The sequence below is a fragment of the Natator depressus genome, chromosome 18 (genome assembly GCF_965152275.1).
Source record: "Natator depressus isolate rNatDep1 chromosome 18, rNatDep2.hap1, whole genome shotgun sequence".
NCBI lineage: Eukaryota > Metazoa > Chordata > Testudines > Cheloniidae > Natator > Natator depressus.
Window position 1 is genome coordinate 9,074,625 of NC_134251.1, and position 22,346 is coordinate 9,096,970.

Consider the following 22,346-nt stretch of genomic DNA (forward strand, 5'->3'; position numbering starts at 1 on the left):
TGCGGTGTAGACATCCCCTCAGTTCCCTATCCATAAAGCAAGGAGGAGGAGCTCTCATGGAGGGGTCGCTCACCAGCCAGTCCACCCCCGCACGGCCAGCATGACGCAGCAGTCTCATCTACAGTGCCACCGCCTGTCAGAGACCCCTGTGGCCGTTTGCCCCTTCTCAGGACTCACCCTCCAGCCAGGTCACTTACAGTCCCCACCCCTACAGAGTCCAATAACCAGACAGGCTAATGACCTTATGCCCACCCTGGACCCAGCAGCCCACAACTCCTTGCAAGAGGAAGGCTTTTACACCCCTTTTCCTGCTGGCAGGGAGACAAGCACAGATCCTCCCTCTCCTATGGGCTCCAGCCCGGGGACCCTGTACTAAACAGGTCTACTGCCTCAGATTCATTGCTGTTTTCCTAGGCCCCTTCCTACCTTCATCAGCCCTTGGCCCATTTCCCAGAGTGACTCCTTCCAGGGCTTTGTCGGGAGCAGAGTGGGGGTGCTAGCCACTTCCTACCCACTTCACAGCTGATACAGAGTCCTCTTCAGGCTCCCTGGCCACCGCTTTGTGCTCCATCTGCAGCTCTTACCCCAGCTGTTGCTGGTCTGCCAATTAGCCACAGGTGAGAAGGTCTCTTAACCCTTCATTAGCAGTTGCAGGGTGGGGTTTATAGATCCCATCACACCTCTCTTTCTCCCAGGCTTGTCTATATGGATTGTGAACATGTACCCCAATGGGGCCTTGATGCTGCATGCAGCTCCTAAGTCCTGCCATACTACACATAATAATAATTACAGCCACCAGCCTTCTCCCCAGATGGGATTGTTATTGTTTGTGTCACCATAGTGTCTAGGAGCCCACGTCCAGACTCGGGGCCCTATTGCGCTAGGCGCTGTGCAAACACAGAACAAAAGAGACAGTCCTGGCCCCAAAGAGCTGACAATCTATGTGTGCCCTTGAGAACCCATCTGCACTCCACCCCCAGCAGGAGAACCACAGCTGTCCTGCTTCTCTGAGGTAGCTGGGGACAGTGTTCCTTGCAGACCCTCACGTACCTCCACTCTGGCCAGAGAACTTTGATTACTGCTCTCAGGGACTGTGAATCAGCAAACCCTGGCACTAGAAGTTGTGATGGATGCAGCTAATATAAATGATCTCATCCTCTTCTAATTCCCTGCACTTGTCGTTGTCTCATGCCCTCTGTCTGGCCCTTTGGGAGGATGAGAGACAAGGCTGCTACAGAGTCTTCTTGACTCTCTAACACAGCGTGTCCTGCCTCCTATCACCTCACCGCACAGGCTGGCTGGGGTTAAGCAGGCACAGAAGAGACTGTTGGCTATGCTACAGCTGCTCCTTCCTAGGGGCAAGCTCCTCCCCAGCTTCCACCTGCTCAGACGAGGAGGCCAGGCACTTGATTCTGACCTCACGTGGCCTGGTGTAAATCAGGAGTAGCTTTGCAGAAGCCAGTGAACCTGCACTTGTATAAGTGATGGGGGAATCAGGTCTCAGGACTGGAGACTGAACCCACCTCTCCAATGTGGCACAGCAGAGAAATCCCATCAGCCAGGCCTGGCTTACTCCTCTGTTCTTCTTTCTAACCTGTCTCCTTCCTTCCATTTTCCTTTTTCACTCAGTTCTTTCTTCCATTTTCCTCCCTTACGGCAGGTGATTCAGCCTTCTGCCTCCCCAAACTGGCAGATCTCACTTCCCCAATGTCCTGACTGGCCTTTGCTATCTGGAGACGGTGTCTCTGAGTAGCTAGATTATCCTCAGTATCCTCGCACAACTACTCTGGCTTTTCCCCCTGCCACACTGCTGGCTTTACAGCATCCAGCAGGATCCTTGCACACAGCAGGCTCCTGGGTTTCTTAGGGTATGTTCTCACGGAAGTCCTGGGGTGTGATTGCAGCCCATGTAGACACACCCAAGCTAGCTGTAATCTGACTAGCTGGGCTACTGGTCGCAGTGAAGCCATGGTAGGGCACGCTTCAGTATGGGCCGTACAAACAGATCCAGAACCCTGGGAAATGACTCAGACGGCTAGCCCATGCTGCCACGGCTTCACGAGCTAGCTCGATCGTGCAGACATCCGCCAGAGGGTCTGGCTTGGGGCACCATGACTACCATGACACGCATTGGTGCTGAGAAGGAAAACAAACTACCCAGACGGCTGAACTGTGCATTAGGGAGCAGCCAGGCTGGAATAATCATGGTCCTATTGAGCACCCAGCAGCTGGTGACTGGAGGCTCCTTTGCACCAATGCCACTGACTTTCCACAGTCTCTGGCTCGCTCTCTCACACACGCAGGCACAAGCAAAGTTTTCTTTCCAAGCAGAAACATCGATCTGCAGCTTCTCTGGCAGGTTAGGCACCAGGGGAGCATCTATGCTTCCCACTACAAATTTCTCATGGAAAGTGGGAGATAGTGGGTACAGCAGGGCCCTGGCAATCTGGATTTTAGGTCCAGGTGTGACACGGACTACTTGGGTAAGTCTCTGAACCTCTGTAGCCCGGGGCTAATAGAACCTGCATCCTAGGAAGGTTCTGAGGCATACTACAGTCTGAGTTTGAGATCCTCAAATGGGAGGTGCCCTTATTGTTACTATTAATTTTTCGTTATATTTTCAGAGTCTTGCTGTCCCTTAACAGTCCTCATTTCAAAAAAGAACTAGATACATTCACGGAGCCTAGGTCCATCAATGGCTATTAGCCAGGATGGGCAGGGATGGTTTCCCTAGACTCTGTTTGCCAGAAGCTGGGAATGGGTGACAGGGGATGGATCACTTGATAATTACCTGTTCTGTTCATTCTCTCTGGGGCACTTGGCATTGGCCACTGTCGGAAGACAGGATACTGGGCTAGATGGACCTTTGGTCTGACCCAGAATGGTTGTTCTTATGTTCTTACTAAGTAGCCCCATCCTGGCAAAGTCCTTATAACCCCATGGTTCCCATAGCTCCATCTTGCTGGCCTCATTTGTTCTGTACCCCATCTTGGTTAGCCCTCGCTAGTACTTAAAGTCCCATATCCTCATCTCAGTCACTCCTGGTTAGTCCTTTATGTACCACCCTAGTTGGCCCAGCTTAGCTCTGCTGCGTTTCCACTGAAAGGCACGGGTGAGCTCCTGGTCCTAATGGCTTGTTGTGTTTGCCTTTCGGGACATTTGCATCAAAAGGTGCATTTAATAACACAGAGTTGGCCAGGAAACGAGAGGTAAATTGATGTCTTTCACTGTGGCTGGCTCCCCCTTGGTCACACAGAGCATTGCATAAAGCATCCAGAGCCAGCCAAGGAGCAGTCAGGCTGCAGCTGTCCCTGGGAATTCCTGACAGAGAGCGAGTGTGGTGAGTTCTGGACGGAAAGATACCCGCAAGATCCTTATCTGAATTCCTCCGGCTGACGGACATACTGGGAGAAGATTAGCTAAAGCGGAGATTGGGCTGGCAGCAAGAACAGTTGCAAGGAAAATTTAATTAACAGAAACATTAGAGGCAACAACTTTTAAGTATGAACAGCTCTGCTAAGGAGGCAATGAACTGAGTCACACTTTGCAGGAGTGAGGTGGAGACCTGGAGAGTGGGGAAGAGGAGTCATTGCATTTGCCCTGAAATGCAGGGGAAAAAGGTGAATTAATATAGCCAGCATTGTGTTGCTGTCTGGTAATGGGCAAAGAAATGATAGGCCAAAAAGAATATCTGTCTATCTCCATACGTTTCTTTCTTTCATGAGAACTTTCATGGTTGTAGTTTGTTATCACGGAGACACTTTATACTTTAAAAGAAAACAAAAACCAGAGGGGAGTGTGTGTGAGAAAGTTACCCAGTTCTGCACAATATAAAGCTATAAGCAGAAGCACAGCTGCTGGAAGGAAGTTTGATCCTGCCCCTGAAATATCAGCATGTCCTTGGTACAGTCCATGCAGATTTAACTTTACAATGTTCCCAGGTATTGTAGCGCATGTCCGGGAATGGGGATTCATGGTGTCTTTCCCATCATGGTGGGAATGGTTTACTCATCTCCATGCCACGGGCTGACTTGGTCATTCACCGTCACCGGTTAGGAAGTGAATTCCTCATTATCAAGCGGGAACAAAGTTGTTCTCTAGTACCCAAGTGTACAGGGGAAGAACCATCGCCATTTTCTACCCCCACCAGATCCACGAGATGCATGCCACTGTTGGCATAGCAAGGGGCTGAGGCATCAGTGCCAAATCCAGGACCATCCTCTACCCATAGTTATCCCTACAAGCCTTCCTCTCCCATTAGAAAAGATAACGTTACAGGTGCAGCTTAGGGCAGAAGGGTCCCATGGGGGGCATTTTACTCGCACCCGTCCCACTTGGCGCTGCTGTGGCCCATCCTCACCGTGCAAAGGGAAGAGAGGGAAGCTCAGCAGAACGCGATTAGGAACCAGTGGTTGCCTGGATTCCTGTCTTCAGCCCCAACGCCGCTTCAGTTCCACCTTTTGCTATCAACTCTGTACAGGCCCCCGGAGGAAGGTCCTGCTGGGGAAGGTGCAGGCTGCCCTGCACGCTGGCTTCTGGGACAGTCATGTACCTGCAGAGCCTTTGAGGCTGCAGACACTGCTGGGAGTGGGAGGCCCCCGATTGTTAATGCAGTCAAGGGCCTGTATCCGAGCTGCAGCTCTGCTACCTGTCCCCAAGGCTGTCTGAGGCGCTGGGAGTGTTTTGGGCTCCAGCAGTCAGGGCTCTTTCAGGCGTCTCATGTCCTCCCCCCCTCTCTCCAGGCTGCCGCAGGTCCTGACACCCAAGCTACCCCAGAGCCATAAGCAGGATGCCAGGGCTCATTAACTGGACAAGCAGCTCCCCCCTCCCCCTCACAGCCTCCGAGGTCACCTCTTGCGTCAGCGGCTATGCCTTTGGGATGACTGCCTCCCTGACCTACGGCAACCCGGAGGTCCATCCTTTTGAAGGTAAGGCTCTGTTCCCTGGGGCGCAGGCAGTGTGGATGGGGCTCAGGGGTCAGTATGGGAGGCTGGTCACTGCTGGTGTTAATGGCAGCCTCCCCTTTACGGACAGGGTACAATACTTGCTACGGGCCATAGGGCCAGATTCTCTCCTGAACTGAGAACTGCTTGGCATAGCTGGGGGCATTGGGGAGTCAGTTACCGCCGCCTGATTCTCAAGACATGGCAGCTCCAGCCCCGGCCCCAGCCCGGGCATAGGTTAGAGCAGCCTAAAGGCTCTTCTAACTTACAACTGCTGGCTACGGTCCCTAAGGGACCCTGTGCCTGCTGAGAATGTGTGAAGCAGAGCTGCACTCCAGCCTGCCCCTTCCCCAGCCCACGTCCCTGCCCTCCTCTGACATGTGCCAAAGTGCATGACGCATGCTGGGAGTAGGAGGCAGCTGAGCTCTCCTCCACAACAGCTCAGCAGAGGAGCTGTGGCCAAATTCTGGCCTCTTTGAACAGCAAAGGTGCTGGAGCTGGGAGAGGATTGGGCCCCTCGTGTTTTTTGCTTACAGTTCCAGGCTTCTTGCCTCTCCCAGTGTTTGCTCCTGCGGCTGGTGGTGCCAGAGGAAGGAACCTTTAACGGGGTGTGTCTCGTCTTGGCCACCACACCAGAGCACGGGACCGTTGGTGGGGACTGGTTGGAAACCTCACCCCTAGGGCGGCTGTTCTAAGAGCCTTCCCTTTGGCAGGTCTCTTTGTCTACCCACTGGATGAGTACACCACCGTGGTTGGGTTCGAAGCTGTCGTTTCCAGGCGGGCTGTGACCGTGCAGATCAAAGACAAAGCCAAAATAGACGACTGTTACTTGGACTGCGGCAGCCTCCCCAGTGGAAGAGCTCAGGATGGCAGCGGTAAGGAGTCCTTTGTGGTTTGAATGGTCCAGGGGAGGAGTGGGCAGGGGAAGAGGAATCGCAGAGGGGCTGTCTGTTATGCAGGCTCGTGATGTGGTGTCAGGAGCAGGTGTACTGAACAGAAGCGGCGTGGTCCCTTTGGGGATGGGAAAAGTCATTGCATGCACTTACCACTGGCCGCAAAAGATCTGAAAATCAGAGGTGATTCTAGTTGCTTTTAAAGGCTCCATTAGTTCTGGCAGTTCCAGCATATGAGTCTAGAAAGACTCATTAACTTCAGGGGGGTTTGGATCAGGCCCTTTCTGAGTCGCGACAGAGACAAGCAAGTCTCCTTCCCTGATCTCAGCCCAGAGCAGGATGGCTGTGGAAGCCCTTCTAATGCACCTGATGATCCTGGGATGTTGCTGTGGGTTGTCTAGTATTTGATTAACAAATACCAGGGGCTGGTGCAGGAGGAGGGAGACCTGGACAGTGACATGGCCTCAGAGAGGAGCCTCCTCTCTGGTGTCTACCCAGAGCATCTCTCCCGCGTGACCTCTCTGTGCAGGAAGGATTGCGCTGGATGAGGATTTGGAGCGAATCGTTTTTGTGGCTAACCTGGGTGTGATCCCTCCGCTGGAAAGCGTGTCCGTCTTCATCAGCACCTCCTCGGAGCTGCAGACTCTCCCGAGCGGTGCCGTGAGGGTCCTTCTCCCAGCCGTGTGTGTCCCCAAGGTGCCCCAGTGTGGCATGGAAAGCACCAGCCCCTCTGGACACCAGCTCCGAGCGTAAGGGGGAGCCAGAGTCTCCGAGCGGGTTTGCTTTTGAGGAGTGGCCCAGATGCGATGGTGCTGAGGGCTGTAGAAATGCCCCCATCTCTCCAGCAGCCTTCTCTGGAGTAGCCCTGGCCCCTCCTATCTATACCTGCAGGGGGCTGCATGGCTGGAGGGTTGGGCTTGAATTCCTCATAGATTATGAGGAGCTGAAGGTCAGGCCACGTGCCATTGGAACGTTTCTATGAAAGCCCATTTTCCCTAGCTCAGTGGGCCCCACCATTTCTTATCAGCAGCCTCCCTTGCAACAGACTGGTTGATTGGCACACCGCAGCTCCCCACTTCTGCCCTCAGCTCCCCTCTTGTGCCCCAGCTGCCACTCTTTAGCCATCTCCTTGTCTGTCTCTCCTTTCCCAGCTCTCATCTTCATCTTTTGATCTGCCTTGCTCTCTTGCTTTGTGCCCCGCTGGTGCATCCTGCCCCAGCCCCCTGCTCACCCAACATGCTCCTGGGGCTGAGTCCAAGGGGCTGAGATGCATGAGCTGCTGGGGCTGAGTTGGAGAGGAGAGGAGCTGGGGCTGGTGGTCTCCCGTCTAGGCCCACAGCCCTGCAGAAACGAGCTGCTGGCTGCATTAGGAGCTGCCGCGGGAGGCAGGGAAGCTGCCAGTTGCTTTACCCCCAGCCGCGGGGCTGTGTTTGCAGTGCAGGGCACGGGGCAGGCCCAGGGTTTGCAGCTTTGACTTGGTGTCATCTCCTCAGCAGAGATCGACATTCCTGTGGAGCTGGGAGCCTGGATCCAGCTAACAAGTTCTGTCTGGCCCAGCTGCTGGAGAGGGAGGCCACCAACCCCACCGAGTACGAGTTCAGCTTCCATCTGGAGATCCGGGGGCCCTGTGTACTCGCAGGTGAGAGCACCAGGGCTGCCCCTTGAAGCTGAGTCTGCTTGACAACCCCCTCTAAACATTGACAACAGCCCCCCACACAGAGTCAGTTTCAGCACGTTAACCCTGCCATGGCACCAGCTGTTTGTCTGCCAGCTGCAGCGCTGATGAGCGGGTGATACCATCTCCCTCCCGCCACTGATTGCTATTTCTTCCTGGGGCTGCACTTCTGCAAATGACGCTTCAGCACCCTGCACTGTCACGTGGTAAACTGGGCACCTGAGTGTAGACAGGAGACCAGACACAGACACACACAGATCCTTATTCAACCCTCCTGGTTCCTTTATGCCGTACCGCCATCTCTGCACAGCAACTGTCTCTGCTTTCCCCCTCTGGCCCTCTGAGGCCCAGCTCCCCCCCTGAATTCCAGCTTCTCCACCCACCACATACCCGCGTCGCATCCCTCTTTCCTGCGCAGGAGTGGAAAGCCCCACACACGAGATCCGAGCTGACGCTGACCCCTCTGCCCGCTCCGCCAAGAGCATCATGATCACACTGGCCAACAAACACACTTTCGACAGACCAGTGGAAATATTAATCCATCCGAGCGGTAGGTGGCCTGTGCTTTCTGTCTGCTATTCGCCCCCTTTCTGGGGGTCCCTCCCATTCCGTTGTCTGGGCAGCAGGTGCCATTAGCTCTGTCTTTGCATGTTGGAGGTAAATACCCCTTTCGTGTGGTAAACGTTGGGCCAGCTATCTGAACTAAATCTCTGAACAGACTGGGACGTGCCTGTTGCTGTCCCAGAGTCCCCAGGTGCCAGTGTAACCCACACACCTCCTGGGTGCGGTGTTCTGTCCCATCTCGTGGCACCGAGACCACTTAGAGAGAGAGATTAATGAGTTTGTCCTACAGTCTTAGCTAGCAGCCATGTGGCTTTTAGCTCATGCAGTAAAGGCTCATGCACTAAGCTCCAAAGGCCCCAGATTTGATCCCGCCTGCCGCCGACCGGTGTCTGTCGGCGTTACACCAGCTCGAATGCTGCAGTCTCCCACTTCTGCCCCTCAGCGTCTCTTGCAAACACTCTAAGGCTGTTCTCTGCTTGTCCCGCTGACCTTCCAGAGCCCCATATGCCTCACGTCTTGATGGAAGAGGGCGACATGACCCCTACAGCATATGAGCAACACCTGAAGGGGAGAAATGATTTCATTAAAGGGACCAAGAAGGACCCCAGTGCTGAGAAAAAGGTGAGACGGAAAAGGGGTTTGCCAATAGCTGCGGTTTTATCCAGGACTGGAGGGGACCTTCCCATGTGGGGTTAGAAGAGGCAGCAGCAGCATGGGGTTCCTCTGGGAATGGACCACGGAGCTCTGGTTACATACGTTCATCCCAACACATATCACATGGGACCAGCAACCCCTGCAGTCCAGTAACCTGCCTCCGAGGGTGCAGAGTTAGCCCAGTGGGTCTCAGTGCCTGGGTTAGCCTAGCCCGGGTGTGAGCAGCCCCACAGCAAAGCCCTGCCCAAGTGACTGTGTTCTCCCTGTTTCTGCACTCAGTATGCATGTCTGGGGGCAGAGCCCGTGGCGCCTTGTGCTGAGATGCTCTAGGATCTTTTCCCAGACAGTTGTGTCAATTGCGGGAAACTTTGCCCTATGTGGGGGGAACTGTGGGAAGGCACCGGAGGACTCTCAAGCCACACCAGCTAGCCAAGGGTTAAAGCACCTCCTAACCTGGGCAGAAGGTTTTTGTGTTTGGACTGTAGAGAGCTTTGGCCCGGGATAAAACCCAGGTAAGTGCTTGGTTTAACTCTGTTGTGAAGACATGTCCTAACAGGGGCTTAAGGCTGATGAAGGCAGAAACGTTCTGTAGTTCTGGTGCTTCACTGAAGATGGGGTGAAACTCAGTCACAGAATTAGGGTTTATAATCCTTAGTATAGTATTACAGTATATTATATATAGTTAGGGTTCTATTGTTATTGTATTAATTCCATTACTTACAATAATTATCATAACAATTTAGTTATATGACAAGCACCTTAGATTGCTAAATAAATATTCACTGTATCTGCACCGGGGGTCGGTTCCAGTGCGGACTCCTGCAGAATGGGTAACAGCACGCACAAAGGGCTACTTGCGGTCAGGTCCCTTTAATGCAATTCCTTGATTTGCATACACCGTGGTGGCATATTGACCTGCAGTGTAGCTGTGCAGGGGGTGTCCATTGGAACTGGGGGTACTCACGTCAAACACCTAGCTCGGAGGTATTCCAAATCAGTGGCCCCTTTTAAAAATTGCAGCCCAAGGTCACACAGGGAGACACTATCAGCACCAGCGATGTGATCTATCCTAGCGCCCGGTCCCACGTGTCCTGTGCCTCCTCAGGCTGTCACAATGACAGTTTTCTGGGTTGTTGTTGCAATTGTTCATTACATGTAAGACATGTTGACAATTTTCTTGTAGTTCTTTTCTTTCCTGTGCAATTAGATGCAATGATTAGAGCCTCGTCTGTATTACGCTGCAGAATTACGTCTGTAATTCCGTTCTGAGTGCGGCAGGTGGAAGGATACAAACTTCCCACGCTGCTGCTCAGATGCCTGCCTGATTATTCTGTATCTTGAGCCTGTCAGATTATCCAGTGGGTGTCTGACTCCAGAACCATTTTCCAATATGAATTCCACCTGCATGCCTAGGGGGGACTGGAGGCGTGATCACACTGGGAACAGAGCAGCTAAGTATGGATGGTGCCATGGCAAAGTTATGGCTACACAGGGCTTTCCGTCCCCTATATACATGACTCTAACGGAGGAGCCATTGAGTCGAATGTCCTGGTAGATTACAGGCTAGAATTGCCGCTCCTGAGAGCATGACATTGAGCACCTCTTTGCTTAAATGAATTAACATGGATACTTCAGCAGTAAATGGTCATTAATTTCCCTTCTTCATTTTGTTATGCAAATGGTTTGAATGCTCATTAGCTAGCAGGATTATGAGACAACTGCTCTGGAATCAACTGGCAGCTGAGGAGATCTGATGAGTTTATTGTAATTGGATAAGGGTGAAGGGAGTGGGGGAAGGTATGGAACAGATGAAATATCTTCCCCAGCTGAGGCAGAGCAATTGTGACTGAGAGGGTGTCTACACTGCAACGTAAACCTGGGCTCTGACTCAGGCTCAAGTCCTAACCCCCCTTCTGTCTACACACAAATCTCTCGGACTTGGGCTCAGACCCAGGGTCCTACAACCCCTCAAGAGTGGAAGGTTGGAGCCCAATTCAAGGTGGGATCCAGGTTTCAAGCCCTATTGTTTTGCAGTGTAGATACAGTCCCCCCTCCAGGCTCGGGTCCCTGGAGTCTGCCAAAAGTATCCCACAATTCAGTGGGCCGACTTCCTTTGTCCCCTTTCTCCCACGACTTGCCAGTCAACTCCAGGGAAATGGAAGCTCCCCACCCTTGCTCTAGTACAGCAGCTCGGCATTTAACCCTTCCATTTTATTCTGACCTCTGAGCTGCAAACACACCTTAGGAGAACCTTGGGCATTTGCAATGGATCCCGACCAGAAGTCCGTCACAAAGCACACTGCACCCATTGTCGTGGGAACACCGCCAGATTTCGGTTAGTCTCTGGAGTGAGGCCAGCAAAACAACTGATTTTAGTCAAAGTACCAGGAATGACCATTCATACCCCCAAAGAGCGAAGAAGCTGGCGAGGCTGGAAATTTACTGGGCCGGTGACCAGTGCAGGGAATGGAGTAACTGGCTGAAGACGAAGTACCTGAAAACCAGGGACCACAACTGCACCCCTGGCAGCTCGCTGACAGCGTGCCTGTTTTGTGATGAGTTTGATCAAATGCTGGGGACTGCGTCGAGCACCAAAGCCACTGGCGGGGCATGATCACCTGGTCAGCTGGGATGGCGCCCTGCGAGCCCCAGAAGCCAGCACGGAAATTGATGGGCGCCAGCAGCAGGTGCCGAATGAGGCAAATGAAGTGACTCTGCTCATGAAACTGATCCCAGAGGAGGCTTTGCCACAGGAGCAGCTGCAGCACATCCCGGGGCCATTCTCAGGGGAGCTTTGTCATACCCCCCCCCCCCGCCGAGAGGAACAGCCCGCCGCAGAACCGGCAGCCCAAACGGGAGAGAGCGAGAAACTGCCCCAGAGCCTGGTAAGTTTCTGGCTCCGTTTTTGTGTTTACTAATATAGGAATGGGAGGGATTTCCCTTCTGTGAACCAATGCAAAAGGCCTTATATGCCCCGGGTAGCAACATGCATCCACTAATGTTGGACTGCATGCCAGTGCTCTGGCATCCTTCCCCTCCCGCCCCCACCGCTACGGGGAATTCAAACTGGAGACTGGGAAATGCAAACAGTAAAACAAGCACATAGAAGTGACGTTTTCCTGGGAAGGTGCACATTTTTGCTAGTTCATTCTGGTTTGTTAAAATAAGAACCTTGTATTACCTTCCCTGTATGTAGGCCGCTCGGCCCAGCCCACGAGGTGACGAGCCACTTGAAGAGACGGAACTGTACAGGTGGCGAGGGGGATGGGCAGAGGTTCAAATGTAGTCCATGCAATCCCTGGGTGACAAAACCATTCGTCCCAAATCTGCCTGGGGGGTGGAATTCAGCCAAGCGGAAGGGGGATGGCAGAAGAGTTGTCTGTGTGGTTGCACGCAGTCCTAACAGGCTGCACTGGAGGTTGTGGGGAGGCACTAAGCCGTGCGGATACAAATGCAGCATCCTGTTGATTCCCCCATGAATTCTGACCCGGTCCTGGATGCTGATAGCTGCAGACTTTTCCCAAAGCAGGAACTCCAGAGAAGCAGTCCCATTTCAGGGGTGTATTTTTCAGGGTCGCCTTGGTAGCTCACTGGCCCACTCCACTCGTCGCTGTGCAGTTCAGTCACCCTACGTGTGACTATTTCAGTGGCATCCGTGCTCAGTTTTCCATCAGCTTTGAAGAACATCTCACTTTGCCAGTCGGGCACCACAAGGACTGTTCCGTCCTCCAAAATGTGTAATGTCTGAAATGATAGAGAAGCGCTGTCACCAACCTCCCCCTAAATTCCATTTTTTTTTAAAATTGTGGTTTCGAATTTCCCATTCTCTCAGCACTGCTTTCACTGCAATGAATCCGGCTGGGTGCTGGAAGCTTTTGTGGTCTGAGCAGCCCTCTGCCAAGGTAATGAAGTTCAGTCTCAAAAAGTAACATTTTCTGGTCTGGAAATTCCAAAGTGATTTTTTTCCCTCTGCTCCTGCACTGAGCTATTCAGGACAATAACCGTGTATGTCTTGTCTTATTCTAGGCTCCTCGGCATCTCCAGCTTGCAATATCTCCACAGCTCGCCCACATGCAGAAGCCTGGCTCACTGGACCTTCGCGGATTGTTCCAAGAGGAAGCTTTTCCGGGATTAATTTATGGTCGGCGTTCTGGACAGGGAGAATTGTTTGAGCAGCTGCTGTCTCTAATGGCTTCAAGGTTGCCAGCTGCTGCTGTGCCTGGACCATGGGCTGCATCCCCTCTGTGGTGCCCTGCACTTCAGGAGCAGCTTGGACAACTCCATGGCTGGGTGGCCCATGCACTGGGCCCTATGAGTGGCTGAATAGGGCAAATGTGCCCCATGCAGTCCTCACTGCTGAACCCCTCTCCTGTGGACACTTCCCCGTGCCCCCATGGCAAACAGGGAAAGGAGAATAGGGGGCTCACGGGAGATGCAGTAGTAGGTGGGGTTGTCTTGTACCTAGTTTCATTGTTTGCGTGTGTTTATGCGCTTTATTCGTGGTAACTTTTAAAGGTTTGGGTGTTGCTCGTGTTTTGGGGTGTGAAGGGCAACTGGCCTGCCCTGCAACGGTTTCATATTGTACTTGTCCAATAAATGTGTCAAAATAAAAGTTTTGATTTCATAAAGAAATCTTATTGCCATCACTGCAACACAGCATGTAATGTGTATTTCAAATAATAAAAGCAAACACATGATCAGGGACAGCAGGGAAGTGGCATGCAAAACCCATGTCTCAATCCAGCTATGTACATCTATCCTTACATCAGTTATTTACATCAATCCATACTGTCTCCCCATCCCCTTTCATGAGTGGTCACGTCATTCAAGAATATAATGCATGACAATCAACCCCCGTGACAGCTGACACTCACCTCCTGAGTGCCTCCTAGTGGCTGGGAGAAGTACTGCGATCCTTTCCCCCACTCCTGGCACCCCTTGTAAGTGGCTGACCTCGCTAGGCGGGTCTTCAGTGACTCAGTCCTCTGGCCAAGTCACACGCTTCCCAGGTATCGATGAGTCAACAAACTGGCTGCCTGCCCTCAGCAGGGTCTTCAGCCCCATCTCTGGGTCCTTTAAATCCAGCCCTTCATTCTGGCTTCTAAAGCCTTGTCCCGCCCACTACTCCAGGTTCCACCCCTGGGACCCTTTAAACAGCAGCAACGTATGGCTTCCTTCAGTTAGCTGCTGCTGCATTCCCGGGACCTCTTCCCGCCTGCTCCCTTGACCTCCACCTGCTACCTTTGGGTTAGAGTTCTCAGGCCCTCGCTCTCCCAGGTCCAATAACAGCCAGCTGAGTGCCTGTGGCCAGAGGGGAGCCGCCTTCTTTCCTTCCTCCCTCTGGTCCCAGCCAAGAACTGACCCCCGAAGGCCCTGCAGCTCCTTTTAGCTGAGTCTGCTGGGCTCTGATTGGCTGCTTCCGTGCAGCCTTTCTAGGCAGGCCTGGAGGGCCCATCTCCACTGCTCCTTCCTGGGGTGGGGTGTAGTAGGAGCATTGGGCCTCCAGCAGGGAGCCAGGAAGGCCTGGTACACCCTGTCTCACCCCACAGCCTACACAAGCAATCAGTACCCCCCACTCCCCGCCACAAGCACATTCGTACGGGTACTGTTCTCTCTCTTCCACTGGCCCATGCAAGTCCATAAGGTGGGAGCACAAAGCATCCCTGACGTCTGTTGCCCGGGTGCATCCAGCTGCGGCTGGGGCAGGTGCACCTTCTGGTTGAGTGTAACGGGTCAGCGGCCCCTCGCTGCCATAGGCCCATTCAGGGGGAAATGGCTCACCTCTGGCTTCACAAAGACTGTGACGAACAAAACAAGCCACGGTGAGGCGGACAGCAGCAGTGTCACCGGAATCCAAATGGTTCCGTAGACATCTCCAACAGGATTTCAGCCTGCCAAACTCATTCAACCACCATTCTCCATCTGCCGGGAGTGGACTTAAACCTTCTTTTGCCTCCGAGATCAGGGGCTGGTTTCAAAAGCCAACACAAAAGGGGGCACACGGGGTCCTCCAGAATAGCAGTGGGGACAGTGACGCCGTTTATGACAATGTCACGTGGCGGGAATCATAGCTCAGTGTGTCCATGAATGTAGACTCCCAATTGCCAAAAAAACCCCAAAACCCTGGCATCATGAACTTTTCCAGTGCAGCCAACCCTTAAGTTCATAAATCGCCCTCTGTTGTCCACGAGGGCTTGCATAACAGTGGAGAAGCACCCTTTGCAGTTTCTGTACTTGTGCTCCTTGAGAAGGGCAAAGTATGGGCACTCGGATCCCATCAATGGCCCCGGCGCAGTCTGAAAACAAGCTAGTGATTACTTCAGGAGTATCTTTTATGCCTGCCACCTTGGGGTCAACCACACCCCTAACTGCCTCAGAAATCTCTGCCACCATTTTACCCACCATCGACTTTTCAGTCTCAAACTGGTTGGCAATGGACCTGTAGCAGCGCGGGATAGCCAGCTTCCAGATGGTAATAGCAACCCACTTCTGGACCAGCCAGGCCACCCTCATGTGCGTGTCTTTATGCTGGAGGGTTGGATCTGTTCACAGAGCTGCAGAAATATAGCTTTCTTCATGCAACAATTCTGGACCCATGGCTGGTCACAGCAGGTCTGCAGGATGATGCGATCCCATCAGCCTGTGCTTACGGCCCTGCTCCAGAAGCACCGGTCTACGTAGTGGGCGTGAATGGCTGTACCAAGTGACCAACATCAGCCAGTTCAAGTCTGCCATGTCCGCATCCTCCCGCTCCTGCTCCATCATTAGATCTGTCCGGTGCCTTCCGTGGGTCAGAAAACGCTGCCGAAATGCCCACCAGTGTCTCGTGGAAGCTCTGCCTGCATCCTGAAATGGGAGTGAAAGCCCAGGCAAGAGAAGTGCTTGAAATGGCACCTTCTCCATGTTGCTGGCTCTGGCTGCTGGAAGTGCATGGACCAAAACGACGGCTCGGCAGGCTGTGTTGGAGGACTGCTCAAACTTCCTGTAACATGCACCGTGGGCAGTCAAGCTTTCCCACACTGTGCCACCCACAAAGAGTGAGAGTGGTCACATTTTGGGAGGGTGCTAGGAAGTCTGGGATACAATTAGTTGGACTCGGGTCTGCCTACTGCAGTGTAGACCCCAGAACCCCGAGTTTGGGCCCAGGTTAAAATATTCTTTACCTGGGGTTGGCAATCAGTGTATGTGCTCAAGCCCTGGGGTCTCAAACCCAGCGTCTGCTCTCTCAAGTGTCATTAACCCTGGCCTTGCATTGAAATGTAGATCTACTCTCAGTGTCCTGTTTACCAAGGCTTCCCTTGCAAAGCTCTCTCTGAAGTCATTGGGAGTCCCATGCTTATTGGGCTGCCAGGATTGGGCCCTGCTCGGCTGAGGCTCCTTCAACTTTGTGAGGTTCTGAGTGCCTCCCAGTATCCTCACCTGCAGAACAGCCTAGTGCACCAGGCGCTGGATTTAGACTCAGGGGACCCTGGTTCAGTCCCCCCTTCAACCCTAGGCTTTTATGTGACCATGGGCAAGTCACTTACCCTACCCCATGCCTGATTTCCCCATCCGCAGAATAGGAGTGATGCTTGCCTGTGGCACGGGGTGCTGGGAAGAGAAGTGTGACAGGGTCTGCTTTTAAGGTGGCCCAATGGGGCACTACTCACCCTGTCCTGGAGTCTGGGACGGTTGGTTGTGGGTCCAGTGCAGTGGTGCTTTAGCTCTCTGGCCCCCCCAGTCCCACCCCTTTCAGGGTATTAAAGTCCAAAGAGAAGGGAATCTGTCATGGATGGTTCAGCCACAACAAATCCTGCATCTTGGCAGGGGTTAGGCAAGATTACCCTTGCGGTCCCATTTAAGCCTATGGTTCTATGCATACAATGAACTCAAAAACATCTTCAGCAGGACCCACCCTTCTGCTCAGGGCTTGTCTTCATGCAGCCCGCCCTTCTATTCAATTTTCCTAGGGCAGGTCATCCCATCCACAGGGGACTCATCCAGGCAGCAAGCTGTCTCCATCTCTTGGCTGACACCAGGCTTCCCTTGTGAATCCAAAGGTGTTATTACAATCTGTATACAGCTGAATAGTAATTACAATGCTGGAAGACACCAAGGGCCCTTTAATCTGCTTTCTGACAGAGGCCAATGCTGCATGCTTCTGAGGAAGGGGTGAAACAATGTGATATTATATGGGGAGGGGGGAGCGAAATGACTTCCCAACCCCTGCAGCTGGTGAGCAATTTAGATGCTGAAGCATGCAAGTCGATAGTCCTTGTCATTTGTAGCCAGGCTAATGTAACTACAGGGTTCTGTACGTATACCTATAAATGTGATATACATTTCCACAGGGGGCAGGGGGAGAGAAATTCTCTCTGTGTTGCTGACAAATAAAGCCTCTGTGTGCAGATCAACCCAAAGTGGGGCTGAGCTGGGGAGAGATCAGCGGTATGTGCAGACCAATACAGAAAAAGGAGGGTTTGTAATGACATTATAGACGGCTCTGGGGATGGAAGTCTCACTGGCTGTATAAAATAAGAGCAATCATTCAGGCAGAAGGTTTGTAAACTTCCCATGAAATCCGAGAGAATCGGCAGCCTTGGGCTTTTTTTTCTTTTTTTCAGACAAATTGTTGACTTAAGCGTGTGTTTCAGTACTGTCAAGCTGGGACGAGGGGCCAGATGCGCAGCTGGTATAAATCGGCGTTGCTCCATACGTCAGTGGAGCTCAGTTGATTCACGTCAGCTTAGGCTCTGTCGGCTTTTTGTTCTGTTGTTGTACAGCACCTAACACAGTGGGGAATAAGTCCATGAATGGGGCTCCTGGGCGTTATGGTAATATAAATAAATAATCCTAATACACATAACAAAGAGGAGTCTAAAAGCATCATGGGCCCTCTTTTTTTTTTTTTAAAGTTCAATGTTATTGATTTTTTAAAATGAAGATTGATACGTAGAGTAAAATGAAAAAATGCAAAAAGCCAATAGGTCTGAGGTCTGATGTGTAGTGAAGAAACTATGTATCATGCAGTTTTCTACTGCAATTATACCTGGAGTGGTAGGCCAGGTATTTTAATGTATGTGATAAAATATGATAAAAAGAACAGGTAGAAAAAAACAGAAAGAGCAGAAAATAACAGAGCCGGACATTGTGCCCCATTTAGATGTGGAACAATGCTTGAGGCTGTCATGTGTTCTGTTCCTAGCTCTGCCATTTAATTCCTGTATGACCTTGAGCAAGTCACTTAATGGCACGGGGGCTCAGTTTCCCCATATGTAAAATGCACATGCTAATAATATGTACCGACTTCATACAGAGAGGCTTACTTAATAAAGCATTTGGAGATCCTCTGCCATAAGGTGGTTATCCCAAGATGTAGATTGGTTGTGTTCCCACTGTGCATTCATGCAGGCAGTCAATATGTAGGTATTCTCGGATTGAGGGTCTCATGCAGCATTTGCCCTCCAGAATGTATCTTCCCTGAAATCAGACATGTAATTGAGCACTGGAGCCTCTCCACAGGGGGTAGGAATGGGGAAGCTGTAGCATAGACAGGGCTCAGGTGTTTTTGCCACTGTTTTTCACACTGCTCTGATTCATGCCTAGAGTTAAAAGGTGGGGTGGGGGGAAAGGGACAATACATGGAGGGGTTTTACAGATAAGCCGCCACACTGGTGCTCTTCCTCTCAAGTTCATTTCTTGCTTGTTGCAGACGGAAATCATCAGGAAACGCCTGAACAAGGACATCCCTCACCACCCCGTGATCATGCTGAACTTCTGCCCTGACCTGAGAACCAGCCAGCCAGACCTCAGGGAAACCCAGGGAGAGTTTATATTTCTGATAGACCGCAGTGGAAGCATGAGCGGCACAAACATCAACCACGTCAAGGTACCACAGGGGGTAAAACACGACTCCTAGGGATCTGCAGTTGCGGAGAATTGGCTGAACATTAAACTCTGGTTAAATATTAGCTAGCAAAAGTGTTTCTTTAAGTGCTGATGAAGCATCTCTGTCCATCTTTCTCGGCTCTCTGGGGGTCATGGGGTGTTCTTTCTGTGGATGGAACAAATCCAAAGCAGTTTGGTTTTCAGCATCTCACTGGTTTGCATGTAATGTGTTCTTCAGCCATTCTACCTTTGTCTGGTCAAATTTCACAGCCTAAACAGAGCGTTGGGACAGGTCAGTACTTTGATGGAAGACCCCCAAAGAAACTCAAAATGCCGCAGGAAGTGGTTGGTGCCAGTCACTCTGTAGGTGGCGTTCTGCCACTGACCTGCTCTGTGAACCTGGGCAAGTCATTTCACCAGTCAGTGCCTCTGTTTTCCTCGCTGTAAAAGCAAAATAATAACATTTACCTACCTCTGTGGAATGTGTGAAGGACGTTGAGCTCTTTGGATAGAAGGTGCCATTATAAATAATAGTCAATAATGTACCTGTTTAAATTCCCTTTGCAGCTTTGACTGGTAAAGGAGTTCTTTGTGGCCTGTGCTAAACTGTCTTGTGGTTTTGCTGTGCAGTGTTAAAGAGCTGCTGCATTGCGCAATGACTATCTGAGCAGTGGGTGACATTGAGCTGTCGAGGTAGATAGGTACAAGTGCATATGCCAGGGGATGTGCTGCATGCACTATAATCCGTAGGTACATAGGAGTAGGGGCCTACCAAATTCACAGTCCATTTTGGTCAATTTCGCTGTCACCGGATTTTAAAAATCATAAATGTCATGATTTCAGCTATTTAAATCTGAAATGTCATGGTGTTGTAATTGTAGGAGTCCTGACCCAAAAAGGAGTTGGGGGGGGGTCGCAAGGTTATTGTAGGGGGAGGTTATGGTACGGCTACCCTTACTTCTGCGCTGCTGCTGGTGGCTCCCTGCCTTCAGAGCTGGGCCGCGGGAGAGCAGCGGCTGCTGGCCGGGAGCCCAGCTCTGAAGGCAGAGCCGTTGCTAGCAGTAGCACAGAGGTAAGGATGGCCCGGTCTGGTGTGGCCACCCTTACTTCTGCAGTACTCCTGGCGGGGCGCTCTCCGCTCTGAAGGCAGTGGAGAAGTAAGGGTGGCAATACTGCACCCCCCCCTAAAATAACCTTGCGACCCCCCCCCCCCCCCGCAACTCCCTTTTGAGCCAGGACCCCCAATTTGAGAAATGCTGGTCTCCCCCTTGAAATCTATATAGTATAGGATAAAAGCACACAGAAGACCAGATTTCATGGGGGAGACCAGATTTCATGGTCTGTGATGTGTTTTTCATGGCTGTGAATTTGGTAGGGCCCTACATATGAGCTATAACCCTATATAAACACGTCATATTGTTTTGATGACATTATGGTAACTGGCTTTGGCCAAGGCCCCTAGAAGTCAGTGGGAGCCTTTCCATTGTTTTCAGTGCATTTTGGATCAGTCCCTATAGGCTCAGTCCTGCAAACCTTACTCACATGAGGAGACTCAGTGAGTTCAGTGGGGCTGTTTATATGAATACAGCTCACAGGATTGGGCCCTGTGAGAGCCAAGGTGACTATTTAGTTCTTGGAGGTCCCATTAAGTGCTTTGCCGAATGGGGGGCTTAGAGATGACCCCCTCAGGAGTGAAATAATAGAAGATGGGCAGTAAGACAGGGGGCTTGGGTACGGCTGGCAAATATTCTTCCCTTGGGATGGATTCAGTGTCAAAGCTTCCCCCAGTGACTTCAGGGACATCTACCCTGTGGGAATGGCAGTTGGATAGACAAACCCGTGCTGGATGTACTCTAGTTAGTTGATAACAATAGAAGTGAGCATGCCACGCTGCAGGCTTCAGCACCAGCTGTACAAGCAAGTACAGACCTGGGGGTGAAGGTTGGGGGGTCGGATGGTTGGTACAGCCCACGCTGAAGCCTGAGGTTTCTATCTTTAGCAAGCTAGCTGGAGTACAGCGAGTACAGATATGTCCACGCAAACTGCCATTCACCCACCCTGGCTGCAATGCAGATATACCCTGAAAAGGGCGTAAATCAGGACAGAGTCTGGCTGTGCACCACTGTCTGGTATAACTGCACAGGCCTGGACTTAGCCAAATTTCCCTCCTTGAAACTCCTACAGCCATCGACGGGGAAATCTCTCTAGTCGCTGTTTAATGATTCTTGTCTATGCCTACTGCACTTCAGAGGCCAGGTCTGTGTTTGCCAGCTGGCCCTGGCAGGTCTCAGTGAGCAGCTGCAGTTTGGGGAGGGGCAACCCTGGAAAGATTTCCTTCTGGACTCTCTGGGGTCAGTTCACCTCTGCATTTTACATTTTCCTGAGCCAGTAGGGGCTGTTACAATCCCTAGCCCTGGGGAGGGCAGGTGGGGTTTGCAAAGCCACCCTTCCCCTGGAATTTCTGCTAGGAAAGGGCAGCTGTAAGTTGCAGGTGAATGCCCTGCAGGCAGAGAATACCTGGGAGAGCCACTGAATTAGCTCAGCCCCAGGTGTGTGGCCACACCCTCTCTTCCCACAGTGCCACCCATGTCTGGGGCTGAGCTAGGTGGATGGAGAACCCCTACTGCTGCAGGAGCTCAGTCCTGGGCACTGGTGCATCCCCTTCTGGGCATAGTCTGCCTCTGGGACTTGCACCGGAGGTCCCCCAGCAGGAGCCCTGTTCAAAGTCTTATCATTGCCAAGCTGGCTCTCGTTTCCATGGGAACAGGATTCGGAAGGCCCCCACCCGCAGAGAATGAGAGCGCTGCCTGCTATGTGCTGGCTGTTGGCAGAGTTCTGGAAGGGCTAGTTTGTACAGGCCACCTGCAGAGAGCCAGAGCCTGCCTGGGGGCCACTAAACCCTAGTACCCTAAATCTTATGTATGCACACGTGTGTTTGTGTGTGTGCCTGGGTGCATACATGCATGTTTGTGTGTGCACACGTGAATTTTAAAGAAATAGATTTAAGTATCACCGCATTCAAAATTCCCTTTGTCATTCTTTGAAAAGCATGCAGTCCTGTCCTGCCAGGCAAAAGCCCTTCTCTCACCCTTGTAAGTGTGAGACCTGCAGGCCACTTAGGGAACAGAGCTGACTGCAGAGCTTACTGTTCCCTGCGATGGTATCGCCAAAGGGCTACACTGAGATGTCAGAGCCACTGGAGATGAAAGATTACTTCACTGATGTGCAAGGAAACACTGCTCCCCCCCCCCCATTTTACAACCTGATAGTCATTAGGAGCTTCTGTTCTGCTTTGTGTGCATTCCTTCCCACTCAGAGGAGCAGTATCTAGGGTCAGAAAATCTAGATTCTATTCCCAGCTTCGCTACTGATTCACTGCGTGGACTAGGGCAAGTCACTTATCTCCCCGGGCCTCAGTTTACCCACTTGCAAAGGGGATAATATCTTATTCACAGGGGTGTTTTAGGCAAAGTTAGTTGTTATAATTTATTTTATATTTTTGAGAGTAGCACCTAGAATCTCCAACTGAATTCAGGGCCCCATTGTGCCAGGTGCTGGTACACAAAGAGCTTACAATCTAAATAGACAGGACAGACAAAGGGTGGGAGAAAAGAAGGGCTATTATCCCCATTTTACAGTTGGGGAACTGAAACACAGAGAGATTCAGTGACTCACCTAAGGACACACCCATTATCACCAGAGACTTAGTCCCAGTCCTTACCCTGCCCTAGATAAATGTGAAAGATTATT

General features: G+C 51.8%; 1 protein-coding gene and 1 long non-coding RNA gene across 3 annotated transcripts in view; one reads left to right on the plus strand and one right to left on the minus strand.

Annotated features, from left to right (window-relative positions):
• VWA5B1 (von Willebrand factor A domain containing 5B1) overlaps window positions 1–22,346 on the plus strand; it is a 75,437-nt gene that overhangs the window by 10,030 nt on the left and 43,061 nt on the right. The window contains exons 2-8 of one of the 2 annotated variants that reach the window (XM_074975130.1): window positions 4,743–4,928; window positions 5,657–5,818; window positions 6,366–6,585; window positions 7,333–7,475; window positions 7,930–8,061; window positions 8,572–8,696; window positions 18,421–18,597. In XM_074975130.1, coding sequence (XP_074831231.1) covers window positions 4,790–4,928; window positions 5,657–5,818; window positions 6,366–6,585; window positions 7,333–7,475; window positions 7,930–8,061; window positions 8,572–8,696; window positions 18,421–18,597 — 1,098 coding nt within the window. In that variant the 5' untranslated portion in view covers window positions 4,743–4,789. Of the gene's footprint in view, window positions 1–4,742; window positions 4,929–5,656; window positions 5,819–6,365; window positions 6,586–7,329; window positions 7,476–7,929; window positions 8,062–8,571; window positions 8,697–18,420; window positions 18,598–22,346 lie in introns of both variants that reach the window. The other variant, XM_074975129.1, reaches the window with a different exon arrangement.
• Window positions 18,402–22,346, minus strand: part of LOC142000688 (uncharacterized) — a 107,188-nt gene continuing 103,243 nt past the window's right edge. Inside the window, exon 6 of the long non-coding RNA XR_012642308.1 lies at window positions 18,402–19,037. This is a non-coding gene — a long non-coding RNA (uncharacterized LOC142000688). The remainder of the gene's footprint in view (window positions 19,038–22,346) is intronic.